The sequence below is a fragment of the Aristolochia californica genome, unplaced genomic scaffold, assembly GCF_029961685.1.
Source record: "Aristolochia californica isolate CCGP_79_NKW_82.1479 unplaced genomic scaffold, dmAriCali1.0.hap1 SCAF_11, whole genome shotgun sequence".
NCBI lineage: Eukaryota > Viridiplantae > Streptophyta > Magnoliopsida > Piperales > Aristolochiaceae > Aristolochia > Aristolochia californica.
Genome location: NW_027181782.1, coordinates 34,661,728 through 34,688,402, shown reverse-complemented (window position 1 = coordinate 34,688,402; position 26,675 = coordinate 34,661,728). Strand labels below are relative to the sequence as shown.

The 26,675-nt window shown below is 38.2% G+C and overlaps 3 protein-coding genes and 1 pseudogene across 3 annotated transcripts; 3 read left to right on the top strand and 1 right to left on the bottom strand.

Moving 5' to 3' along the window:
* The first annotated feature begins 237 nt into the window (after positions 1 to 237).
* Positions 238 to 1,472, top strand: LOC137944119 (lignin-forming anionic peroxidase-like). Its single transcript, XM_068789653.1, has 4 exons — positions 238 to 462; positions 550 to 741; positions 838 to 1,003; positions 1,087 to 1,472. The coding sequence occupies exons 1-4, from the start codon at positions 238 to 240 to the stop codon at positions 1,470 to 1,472; spliced, it is 969 nt and encodes a 322-aa protein (XP_068645754.1).
* An 11,959-nt stretch (positions 1,473 to 13,431) lies between these two features.
* LOC137943845 (lignin-forming anionic peroxidase-like) lies at positions 13,432 to 14,722 on the bottom strand. The gene is made up of 4 exons (XM_068789275.1): positions 14,501 to 14,722; positions 14,211 to 14,402; positions 13,931 to 14,096; positions 13,432 to 13,820 (listed from the first exon to the last, which is right to left on the bottom strand). The coding sequence occupies exons 1-4, from the start codon at positions 14,720 to 14,722 to the stop codon at positions 13,432 to 13,434; spliced, it is 969 nt and encodes a 322-aa protein (XP_068645376.1).
* A 2,267-nt stretch (positions 14,723 to 16,989) lies between these two features.
* LOC137944265 (lignin-forming anionic peroxidase-like) lies at positions 16,990 to 18,426 on the top strand. The gene is made up of 6 exons (XM_068789895.1): positions 16,990 to 17,036; positions 17,153 to 17,162; positions 17,208 to 17,357; positions 17,467 to 17,658; positions 17,757 to 17,922; positions 18,038 to 18,426. Exons 1-6 carry the CDS (start codon positions 16,990 to 16,992, stop codon positions 18,424 to 18,426), a joined length of 954 nt encoding a protein of 317 aa, XP_068645996.1.
* A 5,014-nt stretch (positions 18,427 to 23,440) lies between these two features.
* On the top strand, positions 23,441 to 26,581 carry LOC137943844 (lignin-forming anionic peroxidase-like; annotated as a pseudogene).
* The last annotated feature ends 94 nt before the right edge of the window (positions 26,582 to 26,675 follow it).

The window sequence follows — 26,675 nt, the reverse complement described above, 5'->3', positions numbered from 1 at the left end:
CCTCTCTTCCTAACTTTCTTCTCAAGACCTACTAGAAGTTCGAATAAAAAAATACTCAGAAAGAATGTCAAGCAGCCATAGCAAGCAAGACGGTTGAATATCGCACGCGCTTCCCCTGCCTCCCTCTCTATAAAAGGTGATCATGGCTCACCTGACCCTTCATCATCTTCTCAGTTGTCTTCTTCCAGGATCACCTGTTAAACACCCTGTTTTCTTACTGAAACATCTTGAAGAAAAATGGGTTTGTCTCCATTTGGAACTAGCTTTGTTTGTTTTGTCATTACGGTGATGTTGGTGTTGTCAAGTATGCAATGTGAAGCTCAGTTGTCTGCAACTTTCTATGATAAATCATGCCCCAAAGCTCTCTTTACCATAAGGGCTGCCATCGGGAAAGCTGTCTCGAGTGAACGTCGAATGGCTGCTTCGCTCCTTCGTCTCCATTTCCACGACTGCTTCGTCCAGGTAATTTTGTGGTTTTTCACTGGTTTGGCTTCGTGGGGAAGTGCTTCAGAGATTGATGGTTATGGTTATGGTGTATATTTTTTTCAGGGATGTGATGCTTCAGTGCTGCTTGACGCAACATCTGCGTTCACGAGTGAAAAGAATGCCCCCCAGAATTTGGATTCTGTTCGAGGATTTGACGTTATTGAAGACGTGAAGAGTCAAGTGGAGGGGATTTGTTCAGGAGTTGTGTCCTGTGCGGATATCCTTGCAGTTGCAGCTCGAGATGCTTCATTTGCAGTTAGTACTAGACTTCAAGCGCGATTTGGATCTGCAACTCATGAAGTTTTCCACGTTATTCTAAGACTAGTTTTCTTTTTCTGCATTGAAAAACAGGTGGGTGGTCCGTCATGGACAGTGAAGCTTGGAAGAAGAGATTCCACCTCTGCAAATGAAGATAGAGCTTTTGCTGACATTCCCAAATTTACAGACAATTTGGACGTCTTAATCGAAACCTTCCGCAGAAAGGATCTCAGTGAGAGAGACTTGGTTGCACTCTCAGGCATCTCTCTCTCTCCCTCTCTCTCTCTTTCTCCTTCTTCCCTCCCCCCACCCCCCATTAACAGACTGAAAGTGGATTTGCAGGTGCACACACCATTGGCCAGGCACAGTGCTCATCCTTCAGGGACAGGATTTACAATGCAACCACCATAGATGCTAGCTTTGCCAGCACCAGAAAGGATACCTGCCCTTCAACAGGCGGAGACACCAATTTGGCAGCTATTGATGTAGTGACACCTAACTACTTCGACAACAATTTCTTCAAGAACCTGGTTCAGAAGAAGGGCCTCTTGCAATCAGACCAAGTTCTGTTCAGTGGAGGATCTACAGACAATATTGTTACCGAGTACAGCAACAGCCCAAAAACCTTCTTCTCTGATTTTGCAGCAGCCATGGTGAAGATGGGAGACATTGAACCTCTTACAGGATCTGCCGGCCAGATAAGGAAGGTCTGCAGTGCCGTCAATTAATAATTTTGTGTGATTTAAGAAGCAAATTTGCGCTATGTTCGAATAAGTTTGGTTTCTGTTGAAGATTGATCTGGAGTGTCAATACTGAATGGATTGTTCTCTAGAGAGTTTGATTTTTACTAAAATAAATATTGAAGCAAATTGTAAGAGTTCAAATCCTACTGTTTGATGACATATTCACAAGAGTGATCATAGAATGCAGTTCTTAAAGTATATTACAGATATTCTAAGGTACTATCAAATGTCACACATAAATGTCAATCCAGTTTAGGGTTGGTGACATACATGCTTATGGCAACAAGTACTATTTAATCTTACTATTTGTTTTCATCATTAACTCTAACTATTTAATCATCATTCTTTAATGACATGGAAAACAAATAGATTGGCGTTGCCGGCGGCGGCTGGGCGGCTGCGTGGTGAAACCTGTGTCGATGACGCTTCCGTTGTTGTAAATTCTGCTCCAGAAGGTCGCGTATTGAGCTTGCCCAATGGTTGTGTGCACCTGCAAATATCAACGACAGTTTTTGTGTTCATTAATTAATAAAGAACTACAATTACCTGCGGAGAAACTACTACAGAAACCTAGAAGAAAGTGAGAGAGAGAGAAGGACCTTTTTGTAAATTAATCTACGATGTCATTATGAGAGTTTCCAACTTTCCTCATACCCACTGAGTATAAAATGCACGATTTTGTAAGTGATCACGAGGTGGGAGATGCATCAATGAGTGAGACGACTGCATATCATCTCCAATTGACGATGACGAGAGTCTTTTCTTGGTAAATGATTCTGCTCCAAGAAAGTAAGCAGTAGCATGGTTAATTTCCTGGGTTAAATGGAAGATGCTGGATGCCTATAAAACGCAGAAGGGAGAGCTTACTACTTCACAAGCTGTAGCGGCACGGGGAAGAAAGCAGCGATGTCTTTTCATTCTCTTCTTCCCCTCTCGTCTCTTTCTCATTTTGATGCTGATGACGGTACTGCCTCTCAGTACTTGTGCCAATGGAAACCATGAATCCATGAGAAGATCTAACCCGCGGTTGCCACCTTCGCCTCGTGACAACAATCACCGTCGGCAGACAACTTCCACACGGGCGCCGCCCACCTCCGATACTACAAATCAGGAGAATCTCTCGAAGACCTCCCAGTGCTCGCCTCATCCTCATCATCATCATATATTTCCGTATTTCCATGGTACACAATTTTTTAAAGAACAGTGTACAAAAAGATGGGCAGTCGACGTAAAGCCGAAATAGCCACCGCCGCCACCATTCACCTACATAGAAAATCAACCTTTTCCTCTCGATCCTACCGAAACATCATCAGCTCCTCCGTAACCTTACCCCTTCATGATTTCTCACATGTTATCTGATGGCTTCTATGTAAGGTACGGGATCCAAGCCATGGCCATTACCGACCACTGCTTATATGCAGAATGCAAACATGTGGATATTAACCAATTCCAGTGACTGAACTCATGATCTGCCTAAAAAATCTTTGTGTAGGTATTCGGGTTGAAATTAGAAGCTACCTCTCTATAGTTTTACCCCGCGTCTTGGATCATAAACTTGATCCATGATCCAAGATCAACTCAAGGAAACTTCCTGATTAAGAGATAAGTTGTTAGTTAAAATCGATTTCTTGGAGAGAAACTCATCCCCGGCAAAAAAACTTTGGAGAAGAAAGAAACCTGTATGACGATGAATTTGCCAAGTAACAGGGTCTTATGTGGTGTTTATTCATCCTTCAACTCTATAAATACCTCTGTAAACCATGTAAAATGATAAGAAGAAGAAATATTAGAATATAGAGAGAGTTATAGTCACCCTTCTTCTTCCGTTTCTGTTTCTGAAACTTCAGAATGTAACAGAAACGTTAGAGAGAACCAAAGAGCAAAAGCCATTTTATTTTCTAATAGTGGTATCAAAGCTAGTTGGAATCCTTGTACGACACTTCTGTTGCCAATCTTTCGGCGAAAGGAATTCTAGAAACAGAGATGACGACATCTCTGGTTTTTCGGTAGGGAAAAAGAAGACCGGTTGAACTTGGTCCCGAATTCTTATTTTTCGGGTTTCTGCTCGACCCAGGTTCATCAAAATCGTTAACACAACGGTTCCCGCGCGAACAACTCTTTTGGTTCTCTCTCAACCCGGCTCCAACTCGGTCGGTTCGGTTCAACTCGGTGATTTGACTCAGTAATATTCTAGTGGCTCGTAAAAGCTCGTCCGACGTTCAATCGGGGTAATTTTGGCTGCGTTGGATTCATCTCGTCGAGAGCTTCGATTTGATAAAGTATAAACTTTGAAACAAATTTCCAAAATTTTTTATAGAAAAAAAACAAATAGTGTGGCATCGTTCCAAGTTCTGACTCTCAAGAACAATAATTATGACAATTGGAGTATCAAGATGAAGGTTCTTCTTGGAGCACACGATGTTTGGGGCATCACTGAAAAAAGGCTTTATCGAGCCAGAAAGAGAAGATGCTCTTACACAAGAGCAAAAAAACAACTTTGAAGGATTCAAGAAAGAGAGGACAAAAAAGCTCTCTACCTCATCTATCAAGCATTAGATGATGGTTTCAAGTGCAACCTCCGCTAGAGAAACATAGAAGAAGTTGCAAACCTCTTACAAAGGGGTCGAGAAGGTGAAGAATAGGGGTGGCTTCGAACTGAGCTGGCTCGCGAGCGGCTCGAGTTCGGCTCGGTGCCGGCTCGGTTCGATTCATTATCTATTGAGCTCGAGCTCTGAAATCAGCTTGTTTACCTTAACGAGCCGAGCTCGACAGAAGCCAGGTTCGGTTCGTCGGCTCACAAGTCGGCTTAAGGTGAGTCGGCATCGGTATCGTATCGGGTCGGGAGCGGGAGCGTGAGCGAGAACTAGGGGGGAAAATTTTCCTCTCCTCGTCACCGCCCAGCCCCTCCCGTCGGCTGTTGTCGCTGCCTCTACTGCCGTCGACAGCTGCGTGCTGACCGCCTCTATGGCCGTTCGTTCGATTTCTTCCTCTCCTCGTCGTCGCCTTTGTTTCCATCGTCACTACCACTTCTGTCGCAGCCGTCATCCCTGAAAATAGGTCCTCCCCGGCGTCGTAACCCCCTTTCCTCTGCGTCATCTCGGTGAAAAACCTGAACCAGTAAGTCCAAGGGAGAAATTAAGGGAGAAATAATCTCCCCCCTCCCCCGCCCGAAGATGATTTCGCACGTGCGAGATCATAAAGTAAAAAAAAAAAAAATTCCTTAAACTCTCCTTCCTCATAGCTCTTGAAAAAAAATTAAAAATACATTTTATAGAAATAAGTTTCTATGAACTATTAGTGTCTCATGTTTTTTTTAAACATTTTTCTAATTAAAATTTTTTATTAAAAATCATATAATTTTCTAAGTAAGATTTTCCTACCAAGATGGGGTAGAAAACTGTATACAAAATTTTTGAATAAGATTTTAACAGTTGATGTTGTAATACTTTTAGCATGAAGCAATTTTTATTGCAATTTTGTGTTTGACATTTTATTTGATTAAACATTTATCGATAAGTATAAAAATATATTAGATTGATTATTAATTTTTATTTATTTCCCTAGAAGAGGCAATAAAATGTCCATTTAACTTTCCTAAGAAAATTTTAAAATATTTCTTGTAATTTTCTAAAAAGTCACTAATAGTAATAAGATTTTATTTAAAGGTTTTTTGGGAATATGTATCATAGCAAAAATATTTCTAGTTTTTCCTAGAATATAAATTTTCATCTAGGGGCACTAAGGAGGCCATAGAAAATTTATAGCCAGATTCAAAAATTACAAAACAAGCTAGACAACAATTGGAGTAAAAAATATTAATATTGGTGCATTTTAATCCATTATTGAAATTCAATCCTGAACCTCCCCTATCATTATTTTTTTAAAATTTATGCATAATTTTATATATATAATTTATTCGAAGCCACCCCTACGTGTGAAATCATAAACAAGGAAAAAAAAAACTCTTTATCCCTTCCTCAAGGCTCTTGAAGAAATTGAAAAGATATTTTAGTAGAAATATGTTTCTAGAGACTATTAGTGGTTTTTTCAATAAATGTTGAAAAAACATTTTTAGTAGAAATATAGGGACCATTAGTGCCTCATGTTTTTTGAAAATATTTTTCTAATTATAAATTCTTGTTAAAAAATCATATAATTTTCTAAGTAAGATTTTCTTGCCAAGATGGGCTACAAAACCGTATAGAAAAATTTTAGATAAGTATTTGATAGTTGATAATATAATCCTTTTAAGCATGAGGTAATTTTCATAGCAATTTTGTGTTTGACATTTTATTTGATTAAAAATTTGTCGATAAGTATAATAATATATTAGATTAATTATTAATTTTTATTTATTTCCTTAGGAAAGGTAATAAAAGGTCCATTTAATTTTCCTAAGAAAAATTTAAAATATTTCTTGTAATTTTCTAGTAAGTCTCTAATAGTAATAGGATTTTATTTAAAGGATTTATAGTTTTTATTTGGGTGATTGTAAATTGATAGTGGTATTTCATTTAATTTTGTTGTGTTTGATTATTGTTTGGAGTTTATTCATAATGTTATGCATTGTATGGAGTGTTTAAACTATTTTATGGAATGTATAGAGTGTATAAACAATTTCATGGAGTGTTTATCGAATGTATAGACAATTTTATGGAGTGTTTATGCAAGTGTTATGTATATAGATTATGCCCAATTTTAAGTAGAGGTCATGCCGAATTTTATATAAGTATTATATACATAGATTATGCTCAATTTTAAGTAGAGGTCATACCCAATCTTATACATGTATTATATATATATATAGGTTATGCCCAATTTTATGCAGAGGTCATACCCAATTTTATGTAAAATATATACATAATTTTATATACAATTTATTTTATATATAATTTTTAAAAAGTTTTAAATGTATGTTGAAGCTCGACTCGAACTCGGTTAAAATTTTTGGGCTTGAGCTCGATAAAAATTTTAGGCTCGAGACGTGGTTCAGCTCAAAATATTTAAATCAAGCTCGACTCGAACATAGGCAAGTTCGGGCTCGGCTCGGCTCGATGCCACCCCTAGTGAAGAATGTCCGTCTCAAAATATTAAGAGGTGAATTCGAATCCTTACATATGAAATCATCCGAGTTTAATCCAGAGTAGCAGCTGTCTAGAAATGATGAAAAGTTAGAAGATGTGAAAAGACAATCCGCACATCGTCGTGATGATTGAAGAAACTAAAGACTTGAGAGAAATTACGTTCATGCAACTTAAAAGGAACATTGCAAGAAAAGCTACAAAAGGAAGCAAAGACTACATAAGATTAAGGAATCTACTTGGAGTCACATGATCAAGTTTAAGGGGGGTGTTGGATCATAAATTTGATCCATGATCCAAGCCCAACTCAAGGAAACTTCGTGATTAAGAGATAAGTCGGCAGCTAAAGTCGGTTTCTTGGAGATAAGCTCATCGCTGGCAAAGAACTTTGGAGAAGAAAGAAACGTGTATGACAATGCATTTGCCATATAATAGAGTCTTATGTGGTGTTTATTCACCCTTCAATGCTATAAATACCTCTGTAAACTATGTAAAATGATAAGAAGAAGAAAGATTAGACTACAGAGAGAGTTATAGTCACCCTTCTTCTTCTTCCATTTCTGTTTCTGAAACTTTAGAATGTAACAGAGACGTTAGAGAGAACTAGAGAGCAAAGCGTCATTTTATTTTCCAACAACATGATCGTGAAGAGTTGTAGTGGTTATGATGACACCATTACAACTTGTTATGCTACCCATCTCTTCTCTACATGTTACCCCTAATTTTTTTTTCAAAAGAAGGATGATTCAGCAACAGAGCTAGCTCTCAATGTTGAATGTCTGTAAGAAAACGAATTTCTATCATAAATCATGAAATTCATAATTAGAATGTAAACAGAAGTATGAACACTTACCTCTAGCCATAACGATTAAATTCCAGAAGTTGCAGAAGAACGTCTTGTCTATTCAGAATTTCCTTGTTGGAGAATTCAAATTGCCTCTGTGGTCAAACTAAAAACTAGGGAACTGCCATTCTCCCACTTGACCTATTCAATACTTAATATGTATCAATCAATATTGATACATTCTATTTTTTTCCAATAGACATAATATCTTTATACCTAAATAAAAGAATTTAAATTACAATAATCGTGACGGTAAGTTCTTTAGAGTAAATATTAACTTCCACGTATCACAATGCAACTATTTTCTTTTGAATGAGAACCATATATGACATATATCTTTATGAATAAACTTCCAAATGTTCACTCAGGATCATCAAATTTAAATATATATATTGTCATTCTCTAAATGTCATTTATACAACTAAACAAGAGAAGACAAATATAAAATTCACGGAGTTTTTTCAATTGACAAAATACGATATAAACATAAAGGATCTCAATCACATAAAATTACCTAATAGAACAGAATCCCATGTGATCAACATGTCTCTTATAAACAATGGGTAGTAAACCTGTTGTCAACGGATCAACAATCATTAATCCAATGTTGATGTGTTGCACAACCACTTTGTTTGCTTTGACATGTTCTCGAATAGTTAAATACTTGATGTCAATATGTTTACTATGACTTTCGCTCTTATTGTTCTTGGCAAAAAACAATGTAGTGGAATTATCGCAATAGATCTTCAATGACTTGGAAATTGTATCAACAATTTTAAACCCAAAAATAAAATCCTCAACCATATAGCCTGTGATGTCACTTCAAAATATGCTAAAAACTCTACTTCTATGGTAGAAGTAGCAATTAAATATCATTTTGCATTTCTCCAAGAAATGGCCTGTCCAGCTAATAAGAAAACATATCTTGATGTTGACTTTCTCAAGTCAAGGCAACCGACAAACTCAGAGTCTAAATATCCAATCACCTCCAGATAATCAGATCGACTATATGTAAGTTTTTTGTCTTTAGTCCCTTAAAGGTATCGCATGACTTTATTTGCAGCTCTCCAATGGTCCAAAACTTGGGTTGCTTTGATATCTGCCCAATATTCCATTTGTATATGCGATGTCAAGTCTTGTGCAAACATGAGCATACATTAAACTCCCAACCGTGGGAGTATAAAAAATGTTTTTCATTTGTTCTCTCTCCAATTCATTTCTAGGACCTTGTTCCTAACTTAATTTGTCACATTTGATAATAGGTGTAACACCAAATGAACAATTCTTCATACAAAATTTCTCTAATTTTTTATATAGGTTTCTTGAGATAATCTTAATGTCCCTCGGGATTTGTCTCTCTCAATCTTTATGCCTATGATATAAAAGTTTCACCCATATCTTTCATATCAAATTGCATCGAGAGAAATCGCTTAACCTCACGAAGTAAACCTAAATCACTTGAAGCAAGTAAAACAACATTGACATATAATACTAAGAAAATTATTTTACTCCCACTGACCTTATGATATATACATTGATCCATGGTATTCTCCGTAAAACCACATGAAAAAATAACATCATGGAATTTTAAATACCACTGGTGGGAGACTTGTTTCAACCCATATATAGATTTCTTAAGCCTACAAACCAAGTGATGATTCCCCTCATAAATGAAACCTTCAAGTTATTTCATGTAAACCTATTCCTCTAGGTCTCCATGTAAGATTATTGAATGAACATTTCATACTTTGAAGAAATTGCAAATTTTCTAACTCTTGGAAGATCTTCTTGATGGTACTTCAACATTTTTTAGGTTGAGAATGTTGAGTAACTGGATCTATAAGAATATCCTCATGATGATATTGTTCTTCAACTATTGGTTATTCTTGAGGAATCAAGTCCTAATGATTATCTTGAAACACAACCAATACCAATCTATGTGAAGATATAGGAGCGGGTTAATAATTGTTATGCTCCTCAAAAACTAACTTTCGAGGTTGGCTATTCCCACTAATTTCATCATTCTCAAGGAACCTGACATTTTTAGATTCCACAATTTTTGTCGTAAAATATGGACAAAATGAAGAAGAGATGAAGTGCATGTGCATTACTCCATTCATTCGATTAGGCCATTAGCGGTGAATGAACACCTCTTCATTTGAATCACACTAGGTCATCTTCTCAAGCAAAAATAAGGGAATCATGTTTCATACCTATTTTGCAAATCATTCACATGAATTAATTGCGCAGGACGCATCTCTCCCTCCCCGACAAATTTTTTTTCCTCATTTCGCTCTGTTCTCCCTCTCTCTCTACCTTCCTCTCCCAAATATTTTTTCTCCCGCTCTCTTCTCCCTTCTCCCTCTCTTGTCCGCTTCTCCCGCTCTCTTCTCCCTCTCGACTTTTCTCCCTTCTGGGCCTTCCTCCCCTGAATTTTTCCCCCTCTGTTCTCCCTTTCAGACTCCCTCTGTTGCAGAGCCTCTCGGCCTCCCTCTATTCTCCCTTTCAGACTCCCTCTGTTGCAGAGCCGTGCCACCGCTTCATCGCAGAGCTTCTCGTCCTCCCTCTATTCTCCCTCTCGGCGTACCATCGGAACGCCGCCTCCGTCGTTGTTGCCTGTTGACCCGCTATTGTCTCCCGCCATTATTAGTGCCATGAGGAAGATGACGTTGGTTTGTCATAACTTCATTATATTTATTTTGTAAAATAATCCATATTTTGTTATTTATAAAATATTTTATTTATTTATTCAGTATATTCATTTTTTAATTACTGTATTAAATTAGTGATTTAATAGTCGTAATTAAAATATGATTAAAGTAAACGTTTGATAAATTGTTTTGGTTTAATTATCACATTGCTATAATTAATTAAACCAATGGTTTTAAATTTTGTGGTAATATATTATTAATTAATAATACGTAAATATATATATTATGTTATTGATAAAATGATATATTTATTTATTTATTTATTTATTATTACTATATTAAATTAGTGATTTTTAATGTTAAAATATATCTTATGTTGTTAAAAAATAATTTATTTATTATATTCACTTTTGTTATTATTATTATTTTTTTATAATTAATTCTTGTCTCACGTAATTATTATATTAATTTATAATAAACTGTAATAATTAAGTAATATAATATAGTCTTTCTTTAATTAGTTTAATAATATATTTTAATCTACACATTAAATCACATATAAGTGTAGTAACCATGTTTATTTTGGTTAATTATATGTTTAGATATATGTGCTATTTAAGTATATTATAAAAAGTTACTCATACTCTTGTTTATATCACATTTTTTATTTTGGGGCACTAACACTGGAATTTTTTTTCCAATGCACTTGAACTCGTCTACACTAATACCTAAGAATGAGTTGAAGTTGAATCAATTCATTTAAGATGAATTGAAATCTTAACTTCATTTCAAGTTCCTTGAGGACTAAATCAATGTGTCATTATAATCTTTCATGTGGGCTTAGATTATAACACATAAGCAATTTATGTCACTTTATGATTGGATAAAAAATTTGTTTGTAAAAAAATATTCTAGGCTAATGGGCTTAGATTATAACACATAAAGCGATTTATGTCACTTTATGATTGGATAAAAAAATTGTTTGTAAAGGAATATTCTAGGCCTGTGGGCAACTAGAATTTTTTTGAATATTTATATCCCATCCTGATTAATCACTTAAATATAATATTTACCTTGTGGGGTTAAAATATTATATCTCCATAATTAATCACAATTTTTTATATCATTAACTTTATGTGACGAAGCTTAATATCACTAGACATATTCGTAATTAAGAATGTTGTGGCAATTACTCAATTATTCAAATGTAAACAAAATATAACATCAAAATAATTGACTAAAATTGTTGCCAATGATTAATTCATTATATTTAGGTCAGCCAAAAATATGCATAGAAACCTAAACAAAAAAATTCATAAGAGAAAAATTATCATAAATATGCACCTATACATTCATATATGTATGTTAATGATTTAACACATGAATTAAATGAGAAAAGGCATGAAAAAAAAAATACTGATTTTTTTAGTTATTCAAATATCTATTAAATATATCTGATGATAACACTCAAAGGTGAGATGGTCTAATGGTCATTTTACCAAAACTTTAAGTTGAGGTTGGGGGTCAAATCTTGCTTTCAACAAAAAAACATATTTTTTTAATGTTAACCGAGTCGGCCTGGCATTCACTCGGATGACTCGGTTGCGCGGTTCGGAATGGGCAAGTCGCATCCTACTCAAACTTTCTGAATCAACTTGGCATTATAATGTCCCTTTCATTCATATGATTTCGTTAATTTTTTCTGTTTCTGGGGCTGGAGGTCGCCTTCAACCTCTAGCCACACACAAAAGGCAACGATTTGCCAAGAGCACACCAAATGCCGATGCACACATCGTCAGTCGGCTTCACAGGCAGAGAAGGCAGCGTCGGATCTCGACACCAGCCCACCCAGCATTGGCCTTGGCTGAGTATCAACGCGTGCCACCGTTGCAATCGAAGTCGACATACCCACCGCCAACCTTGGCTATGTTCCGATGTGCCGTAGAGTGTTGGATCATAAACTTGATCCACAATCCAAGCCCAACTCAAGGAAACTTCGTGATTAAGAAATGAGCTGGCAACTCAAAGAGATTTCTGGAACAATAAGATAAGTTGTGTTGGCAAGAAGCTTGGAGAAAAGCAAGAGAAGAAGCAACGTGTGTGGCAATTAATTTGCCAAGCAAGAGAAAGTTCATGTGGTGATTATTCACCATCTCCATCTATAAATATCTATGTAACTAAGTAAAATGATAAGAAGAAGAAAGAAAAAAAACACAAATGGAGTTATAAGAAGACATTCTTCTTGTTCCATTTCTGTATGCAAAATTCTAGAAAGATGCAGAGACGATAGAGAATGAGACAGCAAAAGAGTGATCGTCGTTTTCCAACACAGAGGTCTCAGCTTTGTTCCGACGCAACACAGTCTCTCGATTGCAGAAAACCAGCGTCTCGTCTGTGAAATTAAATTTATCTCACTAACATCGTCCATTAGGACTCAACTTACCACCCCACACCGCCGTCTCCTCTCTCTGGCTCTCCTGTCCCAGTGTGCCTCCGACGAGCACACGTCTCCAGCATTCACATGCGTCTATCTCTTGACGCTCTATAACAACGCCTTAACGCTGCATTTTACCAATGGGCGAGAATCGGCTCCCATCGTTGTCTCTCGGTCCAGTATCACCCACCCAACGACAATGTCAAGAGATCGTGAAGACGTCTTTGTCTTTTCATTGAAACATCGACACCGGAGCACACAGAGCATCGTCGGTGCATCTGGTGTGCAACCTGTCCTAGCGCACTCGGCGCCTCCCTCGAGTTTCACTACCGAGGGTCACCTGGCTCTGCAAACCAGCCTCACGTGCCCAGCATTACAACTAGCAACTTGTTTTTTTGTTTTTTTTTTTTTTTAGACGAGCTTGAACCTTACTCAATTTCTCCTCTAATGGAATTGAAAGCCAAATTAGAAGTATTGGTCTGAACCCAAATGTAAGAAAATGAATTTCTATCATCTCACACTGACCAAACCTTTTTGGTAGTTTTTTATTTTATTAATAAGCTAATCATTTTTATATTTTGAATTAGAACCAATCAATTGATAAGAGAAAAATTACATTGATAAACCTATGTATTAATTATGATTCTTCACAAAAATATCTGAAATGACATCACAATTAGTAGCTCACGAGTGTACAAAATAAAATCCCAGAAAAAAAAAGAAAGAACAGTAGGCTGCGTGGGAGTCACAAAACATATCAAGAAAATTTTACATTTAAAAAGAATATGAAAGAATTACAGAAGAATGGATCAATATGTATCCAATAAAATCAAGCATATTGGAAGTATCAACATTTAAGGTATCACATACAAGCTATCAACATTCAGACATCCTGGAACAAGCAAGCTTATCATGCATGATTTCTTCATGCGGCTCAGTTAACAGCACTGCAGATCTTTCTGATCTGCCCAGCTGAGCCTGTAAGAGGTTCAATGTCTCCCATCTTCACCATGGCAGCTGCAAAATCTGAAGAGAAAGTGCTTGGATTTCTGCTATATTCAGTGACGATGCTGTCAGTGGATCCTCCGCTGAACAATACTTGATCCGATGCCAACAGACCCTTCTTCTGAATGAGGTTCTTGAAGAAGTTATTGTCGAAAGAGTTAGGCGTCACAAGGTCAAGAGCAGCCAGATTGCCGTTGCCACCTGTGGCCGGGCAGCGGCGTCTGCGGGTGCTGGCGAAACCAGCGTCGATGTCGCTTCCGTTGTTGTAAATTCTGTTCCTGAAGGTCGCACATTGAGCTTGCCCGATGGTATGTGCACCTGCATCAAATCTGTTCATTAATAATTGCAGAGCTTGCTTGCGGAGAATCCATTACACAACCTGTTGAAAAGAAAGAAAAAAAACAGAAAGAGAGACAACGTAGTCATGCCTGAGAGTGCGACCAGGTCCCTGGCGCTCAGACCCTTTCTATCAAATCTATCGATGAGGACGTCAAGGCTTTCTGTGAACCTGGGAAGATCTGCAGAAGCTTGAGCTTGGTTTGCAGAGGTGGAGTCTCTTCTTCCAAGCTTCACCGTCCACGACGGGCCACCAACCTGTAGTTCCAGAAACAACAAGCTCATCGGTTTCCAGAATGTGGTGATCGTAAGAAGAAAGACAATGAAGATGATGATGATGATGATGATGTAATAGTTCTTAGCATTACTTACAGCAGCTGAAGCGTCGCGTGCTGCAACTGCAAGAACATCTGCACAAGATACAACACCGGGGCACATCTTTTCCACTTGGGATTTGGCATCTTCAATGACTTCGAATCCTCTGGTAGAGTTGGCATTCCCGGGCGCATTCTTCTCACCCGTGAATGAAGAAGTGGCATCGAGTAACAGCGAAGCGTCGCAGCCCTGAATCAAACGGCCATGACCCAGATTTATTAGAGAACTCGACAATATAAATAGTTTTTAAAGCAAGAAAAAAAATCACAGATGATCAAATAATTTACCTGAACGAAGCAGTCATGGAAATGAAGGCGAATGAGTGATGCTGCCATTCGTCTCTCCCTCGAAACCGCTCGTCTAATGGCGGTCCTTACGGTACTCAGAGCATTGGGGCAGGAGTTATCGTAGAAGCTGGCCGAAAGCTGAGCCTCACACTGCATGTTTGACACTAACAGCAAGATTGCGGTAAGAAAACAAGCAAAACTGCTTCTACCAGACACACCCATTTATTCTTGTCTGAAAATCTCTACGTTTCGACAAGAATCACAGAGTCCTAATAAGGAATTAATAAACGGGAGAGATGGAAAGGAAATGAGGAGTAAGTCGTCTCGCTGCTATTGAACGATGAAAGAAGATTTTGTCTGGAGAGATGGGGAGAGGTGTACCCTTTTATAGCAGATCCGTTTCGATTTAATTTCCACTTTTGATTTTTCTGCGAATTGGATTTGTTCCGGTCAGATCTCTGCAACGCGTTGTAATAGTCAAACTTTGGGAGCTACTTCTGCTGCTGCTGCTGCATGAGATTGTTTACGTATTCAAGATTCAAAACGTCGTTTCCTAAAAACACAAGAATAAAATAATAAATTAAGAATTAAGATCATAGCGGCGGAAGCCTGGAATAGAGTTATTCATTTTGCTTTGTTTGACTTGGAAGTTCGAACATGAATGTCAGCCATTGGAGCTCACCTTCCTTGATACAGCATACAAGTAAAAAAGTCTAACCATTTTCAGAAATCTAAAATAGTGGAAACCTCGGTGGCGCGCGGATATATGAATTGAACAATTGAATCGACATTACGTACCTCAAATGAATTGACAATATTGACAAATTAAAGATGCTGAAAGCTAAATCAAGAACTGTCAGCTCTCGCAGTCCAACAAATCCCAGGACCTACCAAATCAGTTGGCTGGATTGGACAGAATCAAATGACAAGAACGATTCCGTCGTCAAAAACAAACTCGTGGGGAAAACATTCGTTAAAAAAGGCAACTAATCTCTCAATTTTTAAGTGTATCTCGTGCGAAAGTGAGACGATTTTAAGCATTACCTTCTCAGTCATTAAGCTTCATCTTGATAAGAATGAAAATTCAAACTTGAAGTGTCTTATCCCGTGCAAATTGAAAGATGCTTTTGTTGTGATTGATTGCTTTCTTTCTCCACATGAGCGCTGGCTTATTCTTGTATTTTTTTTGTTCTGAACACGTTAAATCTTGAATACGTAAAAAATGTCATGCAGCAGCAGCTCACAACGTTGAATATTACAACGCGTTGCAAAGGTCAGCCTGGAACATATCCAATAAACAAACCAAAAAAAAAATCTCTCTATCTTATCCTTCGATTTTCTCTACTATAAAAGGATATCTCTCACCCAGCCTACCTCCCATCAGAAAGCTTCTTTTATTGGGAATTTCCCTTAAATACCCATTTAAAATAAAATATTTTAAAAAATACCGACGTCATCAAAATATTTCTAAAAGTACCCAACTTTGACCAGTCAAATGCCTATGTGTGCAGTCAAAAACGACACATAAGTTTCAACTGCTTATGTGTCGCCACATCATCAGTGCAGTAAACACAGATCGACACGTCATCTGCCATATCATTATTTTACCACGTCATTTGCCACATAAGCTGCCACGTTATTAAATGAAAAAATTGAATAAATTTTAATAAAAAATAAAAAATAGATGCATTTTTTTACCTAATATCTACAATATTAGACATTTATCTTTGGGAAAAGTAATAAATTTTATGTCTCGAAGCCTAAAAATTATTTTAGAGTTTAAAAATACAATTTATTTGTATAATTTTTATCATATTATTTAAAAAAAATAAATTATTAAAAATATATATTATTTAATTAAAAATCTTACAACACCTTTTATTATCAATTAAAAATATTTATTAACTGAAAAAATATGAAAATTTTACTTGAGTTTAAAAAATAAATGTACCGGTACACTTTTTATTACCTTATATTTAAAATAATAAGTTATAAAAATTCTTACTCTTACCATTTTAACACCTTTTTATTATCATTTTTAAAATTATTTTAATAAAAAATTTTAAAAATTTTAGTTTTGAGTTTAAAAATAAAAGTTTAAAAATTTTAATTTTAGTTTATTATTACCTTATATTTAAAATAATTTAAAATAAAATAAATATATAATTAATTAAAAAATCTTACTCTTACTAACTTAACATATTTTATTATCGATTTAAAATATTTTTTATTTTTTAATTGAGAGGGGGGCGTCGAGGGTGAGGTATGAGGCCGAGCGGTGGGGAGCGACGGCAGCAGGCACTGTAGAGGGGAGAGGAGAGGAGAGGAGGCCGAGAGGAGAGGAGAGGAGAGGAGAAAGATGAGAGGGGACACATAAGGCATTTAAAATAACTTATTTTGAAAAACAATGTGGTGGAATATGGTGAAGATTATTTAATTTTTCCATTTAATGATGTGGCAGCTTATGTGGCAAATGACGCGGTAAAGTAATGACATGGCAGATGATGTGCCAATATGTGTTTACTGCACTGATGATGTGGCGATACATAAGCAGTCGAAGCTTACGTGTCGTTTTTAACTGCACACATAGGCATTTGACCGGTCAAAGTTGGGTAGTTTTATTTTTTGAAAATATTTTATTTTGTCTTGTAGTGGGAGTTTTGCATGTGTTTTTACTGCAATCTTGCTGTTAGTGTCAAACATGCAGTGCGAAGCTCAGCTTTCAGACAGCTTCTACGATAAGTCCTGCCCTAATGCTCTGAGTACGATAAGAACCTCCATGAGAAGAGCAGTTTCGAGGGAGAGACGAATGGCAGCATCACTTATTCGACTTCATTTCCATGACTGCTTCGTTCAGGTACACTAACTGATCATCTCGGGGGACAGTTGATTTTATTTTCTTGCTGTGAAAACTATTTATATTGTGGAATTTTCTAATTAATCTAGGTCATGGCGGTTTGATTCAGGGTTGCGATGCTTCGTTGTTGCTCGATGCCACTTCTTCATTCACGGGTGAGAAGAACGCGCCCGGGAATGCCAACTCTACCAGAGGATTCGAAGTCATTGAAGATGCCAAGTCTGAAGTGGAAAAGATGTGCCCCGGTGTTGTGTCTTGTTCAGATGTTCTTGCAGTTGCAGCCCGCGACGCTTCAGCTGCTGTAAGTCATACTAAGAACTAGTACATCATCTTCATTGTCTTCTTCTTACGATCACCACACTCAGAAAACTGATGAGCATGTTGTTTCTGGAACTGCAGGTTGGTGGCCCGTCGTGGACGGTGAATCTTGGAAGAAGAGACTCCACCTCTGCAAACCAAGCTCAAGCTTCTGCAGATCTTCCCAGGTTCACAGACAGCCTTGACGTCCTCATCGATGGATTTGGTAGAAAGGGTCTGAGTGCCAGGGACCTAGTCGCACTCTCAGGCATGACTACGTTGTCTCTCTCTCTCTCTCTCTTTTTTCAAACAGGTTCTGTAGTGGCTTCTCTGCAAGCAAGCTCTGCAATTATTAATGAACAGAAAAACTAATATTGATGCAGGTGCACATACCATCGGGCAAGCTCAATGTGCGACCTTCAGGAACAGACTTGACAACAACGGCAGTGACATCGACGCTGGTTTCGCCAGCACCCGCAGACGCCGCTGGCCAGCTACCGGTAGCAACGGCAATCTGGCTGCTCTTGACCTAGTCACTCCCAACTCTTTCGACAATAACTTCTTCAAGAACCTCATTCAGAAGAAGGGTCTGTTGGCATCGGATCAAGTATTGTTCAGCGGAGGATCCACTGACAGCATCGTCACTGAATATAGCAGAAATCCAAGGAGTTTCTCTTCGGATTTTGCAGCTCCCATGGTGAAGATGGGTGACATTGAACCACTTACGGGATCAGCCGGGCAAATCAGAAGGATCTGCAGTGCTGTTAACTGAGCCGCATGGAGAAATCACGCATGGAGACATCATGCATGATAAGCTTGCTTGTTCAAGGATGTCTGAATGTTGATAGCTTGTATGTGAAACCTTAAATGTTGATACTTCCAATATGCCTTATTTTATTTGATACATATTGATCCATTTTTCTGTAATTCTTTCATATTCTTTTTAAGTGTAAGATTTTGTGATTCCCACGCAGCCTACTGTTCTTTATTTTTTATTTGGGATTTTATTTTGTATACTCGTGAGCTACTATGATCAAGAAAATTTTATATTTATGGATGAACTTCGCTTAAATTACGATTCATGTGGGATCGAAGAATCATCATTTCAGATCTTTTTGTGAGGAATCATAACTAATACATAATGTAATTTTTCTCTTATCAATTGATTGATTCTAATTAAAAATATAAAAACGATTACCTCATTAATAAAATAAAAAACTACCAAAAATGCAAATCAATTCAATGCTCCCAAGCTAGCTCTGTTGCGGAATCATCGCTTCTTTTGAAAAACAAGTTTTCGGTGTTACCTGTAGAGAAGACGGGTAGCATAACAAGTTGTAATGGCGTCGTCAACTACTCTTCACGATCATGCGGGGTAAAATTATAGAGAGGTAGCTAATTTCAACCCTCCTTCTCAAACCAGTGAATACCTATTAATCATTCCCAACTTGCAACAAAGATTTTTTAGGCAGATCTTGAGTTTGAACTAACTGCACGAAGGTATCAGTCGCTGAAATTGGTTATTATCCACATGTAAGCATTCTGCATATAGGCAGTGGTCGATAATGGCCATGGCTGGTATCCTGTGCCCTACATGAAAACCATTAGAGGACATGTGAGAAACCATGGAGAGTTAAGGTTACAGAGGAGTTGGGAATATTTCAGTAGGATCGAGAAGAAAAGGTTGACTCTCCAAGTAGGTGAATGGTGTTGGTGGTGGTGCTCTTTTTAGTGGCGATTCCAGCTCCACATTGATTGCCCTTCCTGTCGTACACCATCTTCTATAACGATATGGTTCACTGATATCCTGGTTTATGGTTCCCTTGAGGGACCATCAGAATCGGCGTCCTGCGATTACATTTTTGAGTCCGAGCGGGGTTGAGAGTTAGCCAACCCACGTGAACCCGGGTCGGTTCGTGGCTCCAAACGGAACTCGGTTCACTGATCCTTAAAAAAAATTGCCTCTGATTCCTTTTCTCATATTTTACCTTTTCATACCCTCATCCATATGATTACCATTAAACTATCTTCCGCAACATACCACCTATGGAAAAGCCAATTTCTTCCTCTTTTGGAAAGTCAAGATCTTTTCAATTATGTGAATGGAATCCTCATGCCACCACTTCATTTTGCTATCACAGATTCTGCCACCCCTTCTGCTGAATATTTGCAATGGAAATCAATGGATCAACACCTTCTCAGCCTCCTCCTTTCCTCCCTCACCGAGGAGGCAATGGCCAAATCCGTTGGCCTCTCCACTGCACGCGAGGTTTGGCTTGTGTTGGAAAATGCCTTTAGTCATTAGTAGAAGGCTCGAGAAATCCTACTCAAAGAATATCCCTGGACGCTCAAGCACGGAAATCAATCAATTGTAGCTTATACCCGTATTTTCAAGGGTCTCTGCAATCAGCTTCACACAATCGGCAAGCCTATACACAATACCGACAAACTCCATCGGTTTCTCCGCGGACTTTGGCACCGAATTTTCCACCTTCTCTGTCACACAAATGGTTCCATATATGTGTGAATTTTTATGGATCCATCCCTCGAGGGAACCGGACATGATAATTTTTCATCATCCGGCTCGGGCAAGAGTCAAAGGAAAAACTAGATTCATAAAAAATCTATATGTGATCCACACATATATGACTCTACATAAAAAAAGATTTATCGGATTCCATTTTTCCAAGTTGCAACTAGCCATTGCAAGGAATTCAGTTCTTACAGGTAAATGCTCAATACCCAAGTAGGCTTGCAAATTTGATCTCCCCCGTTTCTCTGACCTCGTCTCTAGAGCCAAGAGCATTGAGCTCTTTCAAAAATTTCTAGAGAGCTTTGTCAGGTAAATGCTCAATACCCAAGTGGGCGCCACTCTCCTCACTATTAGATATATCATCTTGATGGTCACTATGTTGATCGATGCAACCAACATTATACCCGCAATGAATCCAATGAGTTTCATGCCCATCTTGCCAAGGCTTGCACTAGATCTTGTGCTCTCACTGGATCTGCACCCTCTGATTGGTTCTTGGACACTGAAGCTTCCACTCATATGTCCAATAACGCATCCATGTTGTATCAGTCCTCTTCGTACATGGGTAAGGACTTTATAATTGTGGGGAATGGTGCCTCCTTACCTATCTCACATACTGGTATTCTCTCTCCTACCCCAAATATTCAGTTGTTAGATGTTTTAGTAGTTTCACATCTCACAAAAAATCTTCTCTCCATCAGTAAATTAACGTCTAATTTTCCTTTAACCGTTACATTTACTAACAATCTTTTCACAATTCATAATTGTCTCACAGGAATGGTGGTGGCCACCAGTAAGAGAGATGGAGGCTTATATGTGCAAGAGAGTGGCAACCCTTCCCTTCTTTCTCTTCTTAAAAATAAATCTTTACATGCTTCCTATGATTTATGGTATGCTCGCCTTGGACATGTAAATCATTCTGTTATTTCTTCTTTACATATACAAGGTCATCTCTATCTTACGTCTTTATTGTTTTCGCCATTATTATGTAGTTCATGTCAACTTGCAAAAATTCATTGTATGCCTTATCCATGTCATAAACATAGGTTGTCTCATTTGTTAGATCTTATTCATTGTGACATGTGGGGCCCTTCACTTGTCAAATCTCATTTAGGATATGCATATTATGTTATCTTCATTGATGATTTTTCCAATTTCACCTGGCTTTATCCTTTAAAATTCAAATCCTATTTTTATGATACTTTTACCCATTTCGAAAATTTGTAGAAAATCAATATTCTGCACATATTAAAAATTTTCAAAGTGATGGCAGGGGAGAATTTACTAGTACTTGCTTCAGACCCATCTTTATACCTCTGGAATCCATCATCATCTTTCTTGCCCATATACACTTGACCAAAATGGGCGTGCATCACACAAACATCGCCATGTGTCTGAGACTGGTCTGACACTTCTTTTTCACTCTCATCTCTTCCTCGCTTCTGGGTTGAAGACTTCACCCCTGCAGCTTACATCATCAACCGTTTTCCCACATCACTTCTTGAAGGTAAATCACCATTTGCCCACATCACTTCTTGAAGGTCAATCACCGTTTGAACTTTTATATAGTTCCATTCCAAATTATGAAAAAAAAATATCCCTTTGGTTGTCGTGTTTATCCTTGCTTAGGTGATTATATGTCTAACAATTTTTTACCTCGTAGTATTCCCAGCATTTTTTTTGGTTATAGTCCCTATTATAAAGGGTTTCACTGCCTTGATCCAATCACCACTCGCATCTACATCACCAACCATGCTCAATTTGATGAAAACAACTTTCATTTCATACAATCATCTCAGGCTCAACCCCCTTTCTCTCTCCATTTTTCCAACTTTCTAGAACCCAATCTTATCCAAACAAAAACTCCTCCTTCCTCCTCACACCATTCTCCGCACATTACTCAATCCATATTTAACCCACTTTTTTTTTTCTCTGCAGATTTTTCAGCTGCCATGGTGGAAATGGGAGACATTAAACCTCTTACAGGTCCAACTGGGAAGATCTAAATATTGTATTGTTCATAGTGGCTTTCATCATTAAAATTTTTTCCCAACGAGACTCTAAAGATGATTTCTAGCAATGAATTTTTTCGGTGTTATCAGTTTTTAATAACAATTTGGTGACTTTTAGAGAATATTTTTTATCAATAAATGTTTGTGGTCTTGTGGTGATCATGAACATTGTTAATGTACCCCTAACGAAAAGTTATAACGTCACTATGATTTTGTAACTCTTCTTCTAAGCCATGTCTGCTTCCCTCTTTAGATAATTTTATGTTAATAGAAGGGAGACTTTCTAAAACATTGGATAGAGTGCGAAATTGGTTCCAAGACTCATCTCAAATTCATTGTACTTATTAATCCATGTGAAACTATTCATTAATAGATAAAAGAAATGAAGCCTCTAACATGGTATGCATATAGAGTGGTCTAATATTTACATAGTGCCCACATGAAAGGGTATTGATAAGATTTTATCTTATATCGAGATGCATCTCAAGAAACTCATGAAAGCTTTTAATTAAAAAAAAATTGTTCACCACGATTATAACAGAGATTAATACATAAAAATGGTAACAGTAAATGGCTATTCCTAGCGCTCGGTGATATGGTCTTCTTCCTTCGGTTTCAATAATGGAAGCCTGGTCTGCAGGCTTTTTTTACATTGGCGTACCGTTCAGACACACCCACAAGCTGAGCATCGGATTGGAACATACGTGAAGTTGGAAAGAGAAAATTCAAAGAGAGAGTGTGGAATTTTTGTAAAAATGTCAATAGCCTGTAGGTGAGATGGCACACACTGAGTGTGAAGTTTGTGAGCAACAATAAGATCTCAAAGGAAATGATAATCTAATTCAACATGTTTGGCTTGCTTGTGAGAAATGGGATTAGAGCTCAGGAAGATTACACTTTTGTAGTCAAATATGAGAAAAGGTCGATGTGGAATAGGAACATGTAGATCACAAAGAAGATGCGTAAGCCAAAGAAGTTCAGTTGTAATGTGCGCAAGAGCACTATACTCGGATTCACCGTTGGAACGTGTTAATGTAGGTTAATTTTTAGCACTCCAAGAAATAAAATTGTCGCCAAGAGGTAGAGCGACGAGTATCAAGATATCCCACCCAATCAGCATTAGAGTAAGCAACTAGAGCACCAGGAGTAGCAGATGGACGAAAGGTAAGGCCAAAGTGAATAGTGCCTTTGACATATTGAATAATACACTTAAGAACAAGAAAATGATCTTCAATGGGTGCATGCAGAAATTGGCTTACAGAGTTGACCGCATGGGCTATGTCAGGACGCGTGATAGTCAAGTATTGAAGGGCACCAACGACAGACATATAAAAAGTAGGATCCGAAAATAGAGAACCATCAGCAGATATATGCTGGGAAATGAGCATAAGTGAATTTACTAGCACTTGCTTCCAAACTCATCTTCGTACCTCTGGCATTCATCATCAACTTTCTTGTCCACATACACCTGCCAAAAATAGACGCGCATAACACGAACATCGTCTTGTCACTGAGACTAGTCTAGCACTTCTTTTTTCTGCATGCAGCTTACATCATCAACAATTCACTCCCATCTCTCTCTCGCTTATGGGATGAAACCTTCAGCACTGTAGCTTACATCATCAATCGTTTGCCCACGACACTTCTTAGAGGTAAATCACCGTTTGAACTTTTATATGGATCATTTTCAAATTATGAAAAATTTTATCCCTTTAGTTGTCGTGTTTATCCTTGTTTACATACCATGAAAGCTTTTAATTTATTCATCACGATTATAACCAAGATTATATTGAGTATTTATACATAAAATTGGTAACAAAAAATGGTTATTTCTGGCACTTGGTGATCGGGTTGTCTTCCTTTGGTTCCGGTAATGGAAGCCTAGTCTGCAGGCTTCGGTTAAGTCAGCATACTGGTCACAACCCAGAGACATGGAGAGGTTACCCGAAGATTTTTAAGCCATGTTTCATGAGCTTGAGATGGAATTACGATAATCCCTATTCATGGAAGACTAGCAAGAATGAATAATCTGGATTCTTCCATATATGGAAACACAAGAGCTCAGTCTTCTTTTCTCTAGAACTACGGGTAGGGTCCCGTATTCTAGTCAAGTGATTGGCTGGGTCTAGATCTTCGGTAGACAAGTAATCACCTTGCCTGCCTTCCCCTCTACGAGAAGACTTTGGCAATACAATCAAAGAAGGTGGCCGGGTGATTTCATTGAAGGGTTCTATAGCCCTTCCTCCCGGGCATTTATTAAAATAATCTTACATGCTTTTGATATATGCCCACCAAGTTCATCATTCAATATCATCTGTTCATCCGAGGTACGTAATGTCAATTAAATGATTGAGATCTTCCCCTACTCTATTAATCGTAACGAGAGAAAGGGGAAGGCGGCCTTTGAGATTTTCTTGGACCGTGTCTCAGTATGAGATATTGGAATCAGGGCCCCCTCAATGATAAACGGTCCAAATTCCGTTTGCTACTGATAACCCGCTGCTCATGGAGAACCTCGAATCCATCTCTCAATTTCGTCTCCTTTCTCCATAGCTAGAATAGAGTGAGGAGGACTTTTTTGTTGGACTGGGAATGCTTACAAGTTCATGATTTCAGTATCGGCACCTTTAATTTGTCAATATTCTCGGTTCATCTCGAGTACGTAATATCGATTCGATCATATATCCGCGCCTCTGCGACCTTTTTACTATTTCAGATTTCTGAAAAAGGTTGGCTTTTGACTTGTATGTTGCATCCGGGAAGGTGAACCCCAATGGCTGACATTTATGTTCGAACTCCCAAAACAATCTCATGCAGCAGCAGTAGCTCACAAAGTTGACTATTACAACGCGTTGCAGAGGTCTGACTGGAACAAATCCAATTCGAAGAAAAATCAAAAGCGGAAATTAAATCGAAGCGGAGCTGCCATAAAAGGATACACCTCTCCCCATCTCTCCACACAAAATCTTCTTTCATCATTCAATAGCAGCGAGACGACTTACTTCTCCTTTCCTTTCCATCTCTCCCGTTTATTAATTCCTTATTAGGACTCTGTGATTCTTGTCGAAACGTAGAGATTTTCGGAGAAGAAGAAATGGGTTTGTCTGGTAGTAGCAGTTGTGCTTGTTTTCTTACTGCAATCTTGCTGTTTGTCTCAAACATGCAGTGTGAGGCTCAGCTTTCGGGCAGCTTCTACGATAACTCCTGCCCCAATGCTCTGACTACGATAAGGACAGCCATTAGAAGAGCGGTTTCGAGGGAGAGACGAATGGCAGCATCACTCATTCGCCTTCATTTCCATGACTGCTTCGTTCAGGTAAATTATTTGATCATCTGTGATTTTTTTTTCTTGCTTTGAAAACTATTTATATTGTCGAGTTCTCTAATAAATCTGGGTCATGGCCGTTTCATTCAGGGCTGCGATGCTTCGGTGTTACTCGATGCCACTTCTTCATTCACGGGTGAGAAGAATGCGCCCGGGAATGCCAACTCTGCCAGAGGATTCGAAGTTATTGAAGATGCCAAGTCCCAAGTGGAAAAGATGTGCCCCGGTGTTGTATCTTGTGCAGACGTTCTTGCAGTTGCAGCACGCGACGCTTCAGCTGCTGTAAGTAATACTAAAAACTATTACATCATCTTCATTGTCTATCTTCTTACGATCACCACACTCAGGAAACTGATGAGCTTGTTGTTTCTGGAACTGCAGGTTGGTGGCCCGTCGTGGACTGTGAAGCTTGGGAGAAGAGACTCCACCTCTGCAAACCAAGCTCAAGCTTCTGCAGATCTTCCCAGGTTCACAGAAAGCCTTGATGTTCTCATCGATAGATTTGATAGAAAGGGTCTGAGCGCCAGGGACCTGGTCGCACTCTCAGGCATGACTACGTTGTCTCTCTTTCTCTTTATTTTTATATTTGTTCAAACAGGTTCTGTAATGGCTTCTATGCAAGCAAGCTCTGCAATTATTAACGAACAGAAAAACTAATATTGATGCAGGTGCACATACAATCGGGCAAGCTCAATGCGCGACCTTCAGGAACAGAATTTACAACAACGGAAGCGACATCGACGCTGGTTTCGCGAGCACCCGCAGACGCCGCTGCCCAGCCACCGGTGGCAACGGCAATCTGGCTGCTCTTGACCTTGTCACTCCCAACTCTTTCGACAATAACTTCTTCAAGAACCTCATTCAGAAGAAGGGTCTGTTGGCATCGGATCAAGTATTGTTCAGCGGAGGATCCACTGACAGCATCGTCACTGAATATAGCAGAAATCCAAGCACTTTCTCTTCAGATTTTGCAGCTGCCATGGTGAAGATGGGAGACATTGAACCTCTTACAGGCTCAGCCGGGCAGATCAGAAAGATCTGCAGTGCTGTTATCTAAGCCGCAGCCTTTGTTGTTCAGAGATGTCTGATTATTGTTTATAATCATTTTTTTTTTTTAAATTTCGGCTGATAAAGCTTCATTGTTTCTGTAT